The sequence below is a fragment of the Tinamus guttatus genome, unplaced genomic scaffold, assembly GCF_059628265.1.
Source record: "Tinamus guttatus ecotype Peru unplaced genomic scaffold, ASM5962826v1 Tinamus_guttatus_pri_ptg000240l, whole genome shotgun sequence".
In the NCBI taxonomy this organism is placed as follows: Eukaryota; Metazoa; Chordata; class Aves; order Tinamiformes; family Tinamidae; genus Tinamus; species Tinamus guttatus.
This window is the reverse complement of record NW_028288774.1, coordinates 3,636,844-3,650,037: the sequence shown is the minus strand read 5'-3', so window position 1 is coordinate 3,650,037 and position 13,194 is coordinate 3,636,844. Positions and strand designations below refer to the sequence as shown.

At 39.8% G+C, this 13,194-nt stretch overlaps 1 protein-coding gene and 1 long non-coding RNA gene across 2 annotated transcripts in view; one reads left to right on the top strand and one right to left on the bottom strand.

Annotated features, from left to right (window-relative positions):
• LOC148594501 (uncharacterized) overlaps positions 1 to 13,194 on the bottom strand; it is a 427,754-nt gene that overhangs the window by 313,407 nt on the left and 101,153 nt on the right. The window lies entirely within an intron of this gene.
• The window catches only part of LDLRAD3 (low density lipoprotein receptor class A domain containing 3), a 96,115-nt gene that overhangs the window by 35,584 nt on the left and 47,337 nt on the right, over positions 1 to 13,194 (top strand). The window contains exon 3 of the mRNA XM_088525762.1: positions 9,333 to 9,458. Coding sequence (XP_088381888.1) covers positions 9,333 to 9,458 — 126 coding nt within the window. The remainder of the gene's footprint in view (positions 1 to 9,332; positions 9,459 to 13,194) is intronic.

Sequence of the window (13,194 nt, the reverse complement as noted above, 5' to 3'; positions counted from 1 at the left end):
TTTCTAAATAAAGGTTTTTTGATGGGAGCTTATAGAAAGTTAACCAAGCAACAGGGCATCAGTGATGCTCATAAGAGTGCACTGTTCTGCACCAGCATCAAGTGCTGACCTCTGTAGGAACACCTGGAATTAGTAAAAGTTCAGTTCATCACCGTGTCAGCAGATCTCATATGACAGTTTCACAGAGCAGACATGCTGAGTAACAGCGATTAGAGTCTTTGCTCCTCCATGAGGAATGAAAAATGTTTTCATTAAATTAAAAGCTTCATGACATGGTGGATTTTGACTAACATTCCCCAGGCAGGCATTGAATTGCCTGCCAAGCAGCCATCCACTAAAGCTTAACTTGGTCTCTTGCCCGCTTGCGCACATCCACCTCCTCAGCACGTGCTTGCAGGGACCCCGTTGTAGTTGGGACTGATAGGCCCTGTGTATCCGCATTCAGCATGGGATAGAGAACCAAGCTTTAGCAGGGTCCAAGTCAGCAGGCTAAGTTTCATAGCCATGTAGGCCACTACTCAACTTCAGCAGTCTGGGAAGCCAGCTACATCCAGATGCCTAGCAGATCTGGTAAGAACATTTCTGGCCCTTTATCAGGGAAGTGGAGCCCCCAGGGTATGCAGTTAAGCCAGGGCACTTGCGGCTTTCTGGGTTTTGGTGGCCAATACCCTACTACTGTGGAATGTAAAATAAATAGATACTACTGTAGAATGAAACTGTTGTTTTTGTGGGGTGTTGTGGTAGATTTTTTTCAGTTTGGGTTTTTAGGGAATTTTTGTTTTGAGCAAGTATTAGTGGGCAGCAAACATGCTTCATGGCCTTTTCGTTTTCTTATGGCTTTTGCCATGCCTCTGTTCTCATTCTTGTAAGCATCCTTAACTGGCTTTAGCAGGCTAATAGAGCAGTACTTAAGATCACTCTGTAATTGTTTGATCAATGCTGACGTGTTGGTACATAAATCCTTCATTTCCTCTTTTCCTATGCATCTCAACTATATTCTTTTTCTGTTTTCTCTCTTCCACTGAAGAGCTCCTTTTTTTCTCATTGCATTCTACATCTTTTTTCAATGTTGGGTGTATTTTCAGTTCCACCTAATCTATCTAAATGCAGATAGCATTTTCTGTGCATGCTTCGTAGTCTCCAAAGACTTTATAAAGCCCCTTGTGGTGGTGTTTTGAAGTGGCGTACAGGTATGTGTGCCTAGCACAGATAAATTTGCATCATTCATGCCTCTGTATGCCCCAGCACTTGCTTGCTCTTTATTCCCCATGTTGGTGGGGAATTTGCCTGCGTTAGCAATACATTGTGGTTTGTAGATGCTGCCCGCAAGAATCATTTCCAAGCTTTTCCCCAAGATTTCTTGCATATTTTTGTTTCATCTCCAATTTAAAAAACACCTATCAGAGAAATGTTTACTGCTCCCTCTGATGTTCACTTGCAACAGGTTTTACTGCTTCATACTTTAAAAAACAGAGTCCACAGGAAAGTGTTTATAACAAACAATTGAACATACCCTGGGAAAGATGTAAAGAGAGTCTTTATGAAAACGCCACATGAAATTCACACTTTCTAATTAAGACTGGGTTTCCAGGATTGTGTGATTAATCTTTTCCTGTGCTCTAAAACCTTTCAGTTGGAAAATTGAAACTCTTGTAGAACAAAGACAGGTTCATTCTATATTCATGTGATTTGGTTACATCCACCTTTTGTGCAAAAGGAATAGTTCATGAAGAACTATATATATTAAAACTTCAAAATGGGAAGAGTGAAAATTTTTAAGGCAGGGGGGAGGGGAAGTGCACTGGAACCCAGTCTGGCTCATCAAGTGGTCTCCTTGGAGAAACCCCAGCAAGTGAGAACTGATGTGCTAGCAGGAAGGAAAGGAGGAGGACCAAGTGTGGGCCAAATTAGCCTCAGGCACACATCGTGCCTAGAACCCTCAGATGAGGTTTGTCAGGCTTCTGTGTCTTGCACTCTTCTCTGGCTGGTGGGAGGTAGATTTAAGAGGGATCTTTGGACTTGTTGCTTCCCCATTAAAAGAGGTTCAAGGGGTTTGCCTTTGAGATTAGGAATGTGCTTCAAGTCTGCTCTACAAGATTGCTAACTGGAGTTTAATAAGATATGTTATGTGCTCATGCTTTTTCCCAATGTAAGTCACAAAATTAAAATGGAGTGACAGATCAAACTTACTAATAAACAGTTGCTATTATCTACCCAAATCTGCTTTCTGGTGATGATATGTTTTTAGATATTTGTCCTAATCTTTCTTTATCTTTTGCTGTGAGAGCAGTCAGATTCATGGCTCCCACATTGCTAAGTAACCGAATCTTCTAGCTGGATTAAAAAAAAAAAAAAAAGGTGAATAAAGGTCCTGCAGGGACAGTAGGCTCTGCAGTCTCGTTATTTCATGGCTGCTTGTTGCCACAGTGCAATTATTATAGCTTATTTTGTTTGGGTTTAACTACTCTGCAGAGTCAGAGTCTAATGAATAGCTTTCATGTAGAGGAACAAAGGGCACAGAATGATTCTGGCTGTTATCCTTCTAAATACTAGGCTTTAGGACAGACAAGCAGAGCTCAGTGCAGCATTTTGCTAATAAGAAATGACTGTCCAATTCAGTAGTAGCATCAGTAAGCTGTAGGGATTGTCTAACATAGCTGAGATCTAGAAATGCAGCACAGGCCAGGATCCTTGATAGGACTAATCCTACCCCTCTGTAAATATTACTGACTTCGCCAAAAAGAAAAAAAAAATCATAAGACATCAGTTAGCCTTAGTTAATAGCAGTCTCTAATGCCTTAGAGGGTGAGGGTAACCTGATATTTTCAAAATATGGGAAGCACTGTCCAAAGGCAATTGAATAGTTGTAACTGAGGTAGCAAACATTCACTTGTTTCATAGAATGAATGTGATCTGGGGGATGAGCGTGGAGGATGACCACACCAGCACAAGGAGCAACATGAAGGCATAGAGAATATAGAGGCAATGTATTAAAGAACTATTGTATTTATAGCAGCTTCAAACTTCAAACTCTCTCTGCTAAAATCTACTTGAAATGGTTGAAGTGTGGGGCTTAAGGATATTTTTGTGAGCATAATCTGGGAATTTAGCGCTCTGCTTATATACAGTACTAACAATCTACCTTTGTGGTTTCCCACCCTAAATTTTATCTCAATCTATTATATTCCAAATGCTGTGAAGAAGGCACAATATATAATGAAAACTGTAAGCAGTTTCTCTCTCTGTCTTTTTTTTTTCCCTTTCTCCTTGACTATTTATGTCCTTTTTTCGTAAAGGAAAAAAGTATGACAGTAATGCTAGGGTTAAGAAAGAGATAAGTATGTTTCCAAATCCTGCACACTGGAGGGCCTATGCCAATAAAGTCAAAGTGGATTTTGTATATTTATATTTCTCGAGTAGCTGTTATGATGTACTCGGATTCCAGCTGTTGTGCAAACAACAATCTTACCAAACTGTGCAAAAACAATCTTTAGTTGTCCAGTTATTTATAGCCAAGAAGCAATTATTGATTTTTTGAAACTAATGTATAACTTCTTTGCACTTTTTAAAATCCAAATTATTTCCTAACTAACTAGAACTTGCAGCAGAAAGGAGTTTCTCCATAAAAAGCAGTTCTATATGCACCTATAGAAGGCCTCTAGACTATTGTTCATAGCTTACTGAGTGCTTTAAAGTCTTCAGCGTTTCTTGCGGCTTCTTGTTATCTCCTGATTGTTCTGAAATACTGTAGGTGGTATATTAGAATATCAAGCAACAAATACCTTTCAGGTAAATCTCCAGGACTTTTCTCCAGATTTTGGGAACCTGAAGTTCCTGGAAAGAAATCTAAGGCAATCTTCAAAGTGTGACCACAAATGTTGCCAAACCTTCATCTGCAAGTCATCAGTATGTTGTATCAGCATTGCTTAGCTCCTAGTATTTCATGCAAAGTGTAAGCTTGAAAGTTGAGAAGCTTTGCTAATAATACCATAAATCTTTTAGCTCTCTTCTTTAGCTTTCATGAGAGCTAGAATTGTGTCTGAACCATATATGCTGCCTGTAGAGCCTTGCCTTCTTGATCAGTGCATTGCAGGTATCAGTCCTGCTTACTTGATTCCTTTGAAAAAACAAAGATCAAGCTCAGATGACTAATCACATTGCTTAGTTTGAAACTCTGTCTTGATGCTTCACTAGAACAAAAGAGTTTGTATCAGTGAAACCACAGAAGGGGACTGAACCCTGACTGCAGAAACAGTGAAGTACTGTGCTGTATTTTGGGAAATCAAGCTCAACAGGTCAGACTTTTAAATCACCAGTGCTCCTTTTAGTCTGCTTGGTGGCTAGCTTATTCAAGTCTGACCATTGCGTTATAGTAAAGCGCTGACAGGCTGGCAGTACTTCATAGTTTTAATTATTCTTCTACTTGTCTGTGATATATATCTTGCAGAAGTGGAACTGGCAACACCAAGATCTTGCCAGGTGCTTGCTAGGTGCTGGACAGAAATTCTTTGGGAGAGCCAAAAGAAAATCCAGATCTCCTGGTCTATAATCTGCTTTCAGCGTAAGACTGGCGTTATGAGGCAAAATGTTCTTCCTAATGCCATGATAGTTAGGAGGCCCCAAGAATCCAGCTTCTATTGCAGCACTCATGAAAAGTGAAGTCAAGGAGATAACTTCTAAAATCCCTTACTAATTATTTTCAGGTATGCATTTGCCATTACAACTAGTGAGTAATCAAACATCAAGGTTTTGATAGCATTAGTTCTGAGTAAGGGTGGCAGGTGCAGGAGCTTGGGTTTACAATTAGAGTTGGAAGAGAAACTGAGCTGGGAGAGGTTAATGATAACCTTTGACAAAATGCTTTGTCAGCCACTAATTGAAAATCCCCCTCTGCAGTGCATGAGGAAAGCTCAGAGTGCCATTTGACCATCAGGGCCACTGGAACATACATTTTAACGAAGCTTTTAGCAGATTTCTTAGGTAGGTGGCAAACATCAAAATTCTTAAACAAAACTCAACATTAAACAATGCATGAAATGAGCATCTGAGAAGGTGCCCGAAGGAAGCTGCTGGGTGTTTTTTTTTTTTTTTTTTTTTTGTCACTTATTTGGATAGCTCAAAAGTTGAATATCAGATTAGAATTAACTCTGGTTTTCCTCCTGATGAAGTGACCAAACACTTAGAGTAGTTACTATAGATTTTATAATGAAGTGACTGTGCTGAACATTTCATTTGGAGCTCAATTATTTAAAAACAAAACAAAAACCTATATGTGATTAAAGGGAAGTGCAATAGAAACCTTGCATTTGATAGCTTTTTATACAAGGGGTTCAAGGATTGTGGTGCTAATTATTTAGTCCTCCTCCTGGTCTCCTGTATACGAGGGTTAGGAAATAGGCCCTTGTGAAAGCTTGACACTGACACATTTTTAACAGTAGGGTAGAATTAGTAGCAAAATAGGGAATAAAGAGATCCCTCTAATTTCCTATAAGGACATCACACATCCGTGCACATCAATGATCTGATGTGCAAAACTGATATGCTGTAAGGAGAGTTGTTCCATACTCCTGAAATACCTTAGGGCAAAATTCAGTTCTGCTGGTATGAATCCTGAGTAACTTGATAACTTTGAAATTGTGGTGAGTTTATACAGCTGGCTTAGAAATTGTCCTTTTGTATGATATTGTTATTCATGAGTTTTCATTTAACAAGAGGCTTCTAAAATACTTTTTTGTGAGAAAAAGTTTTCACAAAATATCTGAAAATGGAGTTTTTGACCATGCTATTACCTGATATCTCATCTGCTTTGTGACAATTTTGAAAGATGTTTAGACTTCTAAACCATGAAAGATTTTTTTAAGGCCTTACTATTTGACAAAGGAGAAATAAAGACCGTTATCTTCACAGTAGTCCTGCTATAAAATACTTTCTCTTTTTCCCCTTTTCAAAGGAAGCAGTTGTATCTTTCTGGTGCTGACTCCATTGGCTTTTTATTATTATTTTTTAAGTGCTGTTCTTCCCCTCTAACTGTAAATTATAGCGTATATATTGCCCCTGTGAGTGAGTGATGGTTATTGTGTTGCAGGCAGCCTCTTATGATTCCTATGGGTTAATTTGACTGATTGTTAGAAAACATGGCTGCCTTTCTCTAAGTTTCTTTCACCAGCTTTCTACCAATAACTTGTCATTTAGATCTCTCTGGTGAAAAGACAGGGAGCAGAGGCAAGATGGTTGCAAGGGCTTATTTAGGTGTGATGAATGCTCTGAAGTGGTTGCATTTTAGATCAAAGGCCATTAAGTTAAATAGTTGTCCTTGGAGAACTCCTGGCGTTATGAACTGTGTGTTGATTTTATGCTGGAAATATTATTGAAGTGTTAGCCTTTAGATAGGTAAGAGAAAGCAGAGGCAGTGAAGCTTCTTATCAACCTGCTGGAGAGCCCTGATGAGACCTGTGAGTGAACAAAAGATGCATTCTCATGCTGCACGTGACTGATTGCAGGTGGTAATAGTTTTCCCACGGGGAACTGAACTGAAATTGTTGTAGGGTCAAAACAGCAATTAACTTACCAAAAATAACCCTCTTAGTATCAACTGGGTTAGGGCTTGTATCGGTCACTGGCTGGGGTGAAAGGCCCTGTACCTGCTTATGTTCTATTGTGTTGTGTAACTGATCCTCCTCCTCCTACCTTTAAGATGAACCCTGTTTTTGAAGAATGGGCACAAGTGGAAAAAATGGCTACTTTTATCTCCTTCATATACAGTCTTTATGGAAGTGCTGTGCCTAGCCATACCTGCATTGAGATAAACTTGACTTACTGGTGGTGACTGTGACATCTCAACATAAAAATTGCAACAACAGAGAGATGTAAGTGCAAGGGAAAAGCACCAGATGAGCTTTTGGGCTTCTTATTCTAGGAGCTAAGACAGCTGAGGTTGACTGGAAAGTGTCTGTCCTACCTGAAATAGAGCAATTGCTCCATTTGCCACCACTTGTAGCTCTATGGTCAGAAAAGTACAAATACCTGAGCAGCTGAAAGGGCCAGAAGCACAGGTTTTGGGAATTCTCAGCCTGAAGTCTGTCTGAAAGAGTGAGACATCGTTGATATTTTGACAATAAATAATTTTGAATCCTTTATTAGGTGGATTTTCAGAAATGGAAAAAGACATCTCTAGCTATAATTTGCCAGAAACTTAAAACCTCCAAAATCCAGCTAGCTTCCAGACCTTTGACCATGACAGAGGTAAACTCATTCAAAGAAGTGGAATCCAGTAAATGTTGAGGGACAAAGCCACAGTCCTTTTCTCTTTTTCTTACTTCCTTTCTTCTCTTCCTGTTTTCGAAACTGTTCCCATTGAAAATACATCTCTAAGTAAAGTTGTCTGGAGATAATGGCAATATCATGGCAGTGTATTTTGGAAAAGATGTTAGGAAAAAACATCATAAAATGGGTAGCATTGGGCACCTCTACATATGCGTACGGCTACCACATTCCCAGCAGCAATTTAGTAGACTACTCAGCGTATCGAATATTAGTCAAACACTAGAATAAACTGCTCGCTTTAAAGATGTTCTTGGAACTGCAGCAAAGCATTTGTTTTGCCTCTTTTGTTTAAAGTCTTGAAGCCTGGCATTGAATCAGACCTCTGGGTTATAAATTTAGCTAAAACCAATTTGCCTCAAAGCTCTAACACAAGACTTGCCAGTTTAACTTGTGCAAAAAATTCCAAAGGCTCAGATGTCTTGACTGAGGGTTTTCCACTGCTAGTGATCTTAAACACAGCAGTTATTTCAGGATAAATTGTTACCAGTTTTATTGTGAGGTAACTTTTTTTTTCTTCTTCTCCCCTGAGTGGACCTTGGATTCTCTTCAGAAAAAAAAAATATGGCTACATATGTGAAATTCGGTGATACATCCATCCCATGTTGTATTTCATAATCCTAACAGAAAGTGAGTAGTAGAATAAAGAAAAACAGGTAAAAGAGGAACTCCAGGAATTTATTTTGGAGGATACTAAATCAAACAAGAGTTTACTTACTGTAGCTGCAGTTCAAAACAGTTTATATGCACTCTGCTGAGTTATGGAAGAAGGCCTTGCTACAGCTGTGGTTAGTTTTGAACCCTGAAAGAAAGGGTTCCTTCCAAATTAACACTGAAATTGCTTATCCCCATTGGACATACCTGTTTTTACCCTGCTTTTGCTATTTTCCCTGACCTTAGAAAGCTGCTTGAATTGACTTATCCATATGCTGTATGGCTACAGAAAGACACTACCTGTCAGTGTGATCTCCAGCTTAATACACCTTAAAATCCAGGAGTTGTAAGCACATCTTACACACTTGATGTAGGAGTAGGAAACACGTACTCAAATTTTGTAAAGTTACATGCTGGATGCTTTTCTGCTGCTCTGTCACATTGCCACCGGTTCCTGTTACTGTCTGCACGCATCCCACAGGTAGCCTGCATGCTTTCACCTCAGAGGCTGCCTTTGCTTTAGAGAGACAATATCTTGTTAAGCAGTGAAGAAAGTGTTAGTTGAATGTGAATTTAAAAAAGGAGAAGGAAGAGAAAAAAAATCTAACCACATGTCCTGTTAAACTGTGTTTACTTTGGGGAGCTACTTTGTTGCAGAGCAATGAATAGTTAGCTGATGCTTGCCTCGAGCTGCATGGTGCAAGCATCCTCATTATGCTAGCTGAAGGCGTGCTGTCTTCCTTCTGCCATGAAGAGCTGCTGTGCAGTGAAATAAATAGTGACTCCTCCTATTCCTGTCCTGCTGAGGACTGCCAGCAGGTCCATGGCCCTCTGGTCTGCCACGTTAGGGTCTGCTTCCATTTAGGAGTTTGTCTCCCCAGTTTGGAGTTGGAATGGTGACACTTAATAGTTCCATGAAAAGAAAGGTAGTTGCTGTTGTTCATACATCTCTATGATGTATGAACCTCTGTTTTAATAATTTGCCTCCAAAGCTTCTGAATTTTTAAAATCAGAAGCATGTGTTTTTAAGGGACAGTTAGAAGTACCTCTTTGCCAAATTTGCAAGTGTGTACCCCAAAGCTGTTCAGAGAAGTCATTTGACTTTAACTTCAAATGTTTCAGTCATTCTGGAAATTATTTAAATTGGAGAGGAAAAATATAAGGTGAAAGAAATGAAAACTCTCTAGAAACTTGAAGCAGCAGAAAGCAGGATCACTAGGAAATGCAAAGCTTGGAATAAGCTTAATTTTCAAGGTGTCAGCACTGTCTAGAATACCCTAACTGGGTACATGAGTGTCTTTAGCCTTCATAAACTATTTTCCTAATCTTTGTCCTTCTCTGTATTTATCTTCTTTTAGCAAAAGCCAAATCCAAATGTGGTGCCACGTTTTTCCCTTGCGCTAGTGGAATCCACTGCATCATTGGCCGCTTCCGGTGCAATGGCTTTGAGGACTGTCCAGATGGCAGCGATGAAGAAAACTGCAGTAAGTACAATTTATTTGTGAGTGAATAAATTTTTCATCTAAGCAATACTTCATTTAGAGGAAACTAAATTTAGCCTTCAATTTCAAATCAAATGTCTTCACCACCTATCACCCAGGTGATCCTTGTGCATTTCACTCTGTAAGCAGCAAGGTCTCTCAGTAGCACCTAGTGTTAAAGACAGCCAGAAATCTACCTCAGCAGGAATAGGCACTTCAGTACTCCGCATGAAAGAATCACTTTGGGCACCTTTTACTGATGACTATCTTGCCTTCATCCTCCCTAGGAGGTGTTTATGTTTTCTGAAAGTTTCTGTTGCAGAAGCTGCAAATGTTTCCCTCCAGCCTAGCTTCTGCCTAGGTACTGCCCACTGCAATTTGGCATAGGATGTGTTTTTATTGTTCGTTTAGTAGCTCAGATTATAATTCTGCAACAGAACAAATGTTCAGGAGTGGTGTCAGGATGATACCCAACTTCTGTGCAAACCGCTGCGTTTAAAAATTCCTATGCTGCAGGAAATAATAACCCAGGTAAGGCTTCACCTGTCCTCATCTGTTTTGGTTGTGTCCCATCTCCTGCCCACGCATACACAAACATCCTTTCAAGTAGTATATTCTCCTTCTTTTCCTCATCACTTTTTTTTGCCAGTCTGACTGAAGGAATTTCACAGCATTTTTTTTTTCCGGTTGACTTTAAGCTGTATCCTTTCTGAATCAATCATAACTACAGAAGAGGAAGGCAGAACCTATTCTGTTATTTGCACTGTCAAGCAAAATTGACACCAGTTTCAAAATTTAGTCTTTTGCTATTGTCAGAGACAGAATCATGCTGAACATTTGCATCACAGAAACAGCTGACTTTTGTTTGGTGAGGGTGACGGAATGCTTAAGAACTCTTTTAAAGTCTAACTCATTCTTCTGTTTTGTGTATAATGCTTGTATATTGTTTTAAGACCCATTTGTAACTTTTGAAGGGCTTCTCTGCGCATACATGAACATCACTCACATTGGGTAAATGTTACAAATACGACTTAAAATTGTTTAATATTCATTTTTTCCTTTCTTGTAATTGAAGACAATGACCTGTTCAAATCATTACTGCATTTAGCCACATCAGATGCTTAGCCACATCTGTTTATGGTCAGAAAGAAAAAAAAAAAAAAAAAAAAAAAAAAAGAGCAGAAAGGTTTATTTGGTGATACAGGCTCTTGGAGTGAGAAAGGAGGTTGTGCTCAAAGTCAAGGATGCACTTGCAAATGCACTAGCTTGAGATGCTGCTCAGCATCTTGCAGGGAAGCTACTGCAAAGAGGTCATTTGAATTACTACTGGACTGGATGTCACAGAAGCGTTCTCTCTCCCAAGGGTTGAAGGTGCTTTAAGAAGTCTCCTGTTCAATCAGACCCCCTTTTTTTTTTTTTTTTCCAGCCCCCTTCCGAGGGGAAGCTGGGTGCAGTTGAATATGATGCTAGTCCCAGATTTGGTTAATAGTTTATGCCTACAAGGTGCAAATCAGGCAAGCAGATTTGGTTCTGGTCCACAGCACAATGTATTGGCACACCTCCTAGCCATCAAGCTGGATTCATAAAGCATGGTTAGACCTCTGCAACAACTACTAAACTGTCCATTGATCTCTTAAAATTATTGAGGCATTATTCAGCAATTTTGCATGTCAGTATGAGAGAACTGCTACACTGTGAAGAATAGATGACTAAGTCCAGAAGCCTAAATGCACAAATCACTTGCCCAAAGGATCAGCCTCGAGGAACTACCTGAGGCGGCCATGTCCCAGCCTGAGAGGGAGTTCTCTTCTGCAGACCTGCCGCTTCCAAGAACTTGGCTCAGACTCTGATTCACGGGTTAGTTTTATACCCAAGTTAAATAGGGTTGTCGTCAAGAACGTTTTAGATAGTTTCACTAACCTCAGGGTTATTGCTTCAGTAGAAATTGCAGTCATTGTATTCTTTGTGTCAGCAAGCTCGGCAGCTGGAAATAATGGAATGTCTGTGTTGGGAGGCTCTGGCTTCCTTACTGATCCAGTGTCCCTTTGAGAGAGGAAGAGGGACTGAAAGTGCACCTACCACGCCTGGACTCAAACCTTTGCATGTGGCTGCACAAATGCATTTGTATCTGTGAATACAGCAAGGATCTGTGATAGCAGTAAAGAAGGGCCATGTTTGAGTGACTCTTATTATTAGCAAGAGCTGCTAAAAGCCCTGATGTTCTGCGGCTCTGGAGGTAGCAGCTAGCAGCAAATACTTGTTCCTACTATTGTTAGAGTGGGCTGGGTTTTTTCTTTTCATGACATTTAAAGGTCAGTAGAAGGACAACAGACACCAGCTTTCAAAGATAACAAAAGAGGCAATCTTTACAGTGATATATCACTGTCTGCTTCTAAGAGGACATACCTTTCTTGTTTGTGGGCTTTCCTCTCACATATTGAGGTCTCTATGGCAGCAGCAGCATCCTTTAACAGCCATCTGTTGTTGGCCTAGAGAATCTGATTTGAGTCCTGGGAGGATTGTGGCAGGGAAATAGCACCTCTGCAGGGCAGATGAAACTACAGAAGAGGATTAAAGACTAAGGAAATAATTTGCAATCTTTGGGTTAGACTTAAAACAAATGGGACTGAAAAATTGGGGAACACCAAGTGTGTGCTTAAGCTGGAGGGCTAATCACTGCTTCACTTATGAAGAGCAGTGGTGCTATAGGTCCTAAAGTGACCTGCAAAATCAACATGCTGCGCACTTGTGCAGCACCTTCAGACCAAAGGAGATTTAACATGTTTGATAAAAGTGCTAGGGAAATTACTTCACCATAGGAAGTGTTTGTTATGTATCCTGCAGGTTCTAGGCATACAGGCTTTAAAGTTGTTTTTTTGTTTGTTGTTTGCCCCTCCCCCCCTTTTTAATACTCTTTAAGGGAACCTCTTATTTTAAAAAATATGCAGTCAGTATTTAGGATCTGTAATTCCCTTTGTTATTGTGACAGAGGAGTACTTTGAAGCAGACAAGACATCTAAACAGCTTTTTAAAGTTTTTCAGTTAGAATAGTGCATTTAGTTTCAAGCACCTCATTATCAAGAATTGGCGAAAGCTCAGAGTGACAAAAATTACTAAGGGACAGAGATTGATTTATGAGGCGTTGTTAGAAACAGCTAAATTATGCATGTCTCAGCTAAGCCATGACTATATAAGAAGATGAGACTATATATGAAGTGTAAACATTGTTCAAAGAAAGGGATTTTATAATTATGTGTGCTGGGATATGGCTAAAAGTAGAGAGATAAAATTAGCAAAGAGGAAAAAAAACTTGAGATGAATATCAAGGAAATCTTGAGACTGAGACATGGTGTGGAAGAATCTCTTAGGAGAAAGGGTGAAAACTATATTGCTTGAGGCTTTAAAGGAGACTGGGCATAATAGTAAATACGCTGCAAGATGAAGTTTAGAAGAGGTGAAAAGACTGCTCTACCTAAATTAGTCAGCTGAAAATTTATTCTGCTTTTGCTGCGTGTGCACATCACCTAGCACTATTTGAAAGGATGGAAACTATTACTTGAAAGGATTTTTCTAGGAGTTACCAAAATGTGCTTATTGCCCTCAAAAAGGAATTGCAATTCAAACACTGAGGAGTTGAGGGATGATCGATATCGACCCTTTGGGCAAGTGTGATTGGGTCCCTTCAGAGCGTGTTGTTGTCTTCAGTGAGAGGCCCTCTGCTCATCCACGGTGCCCAGGT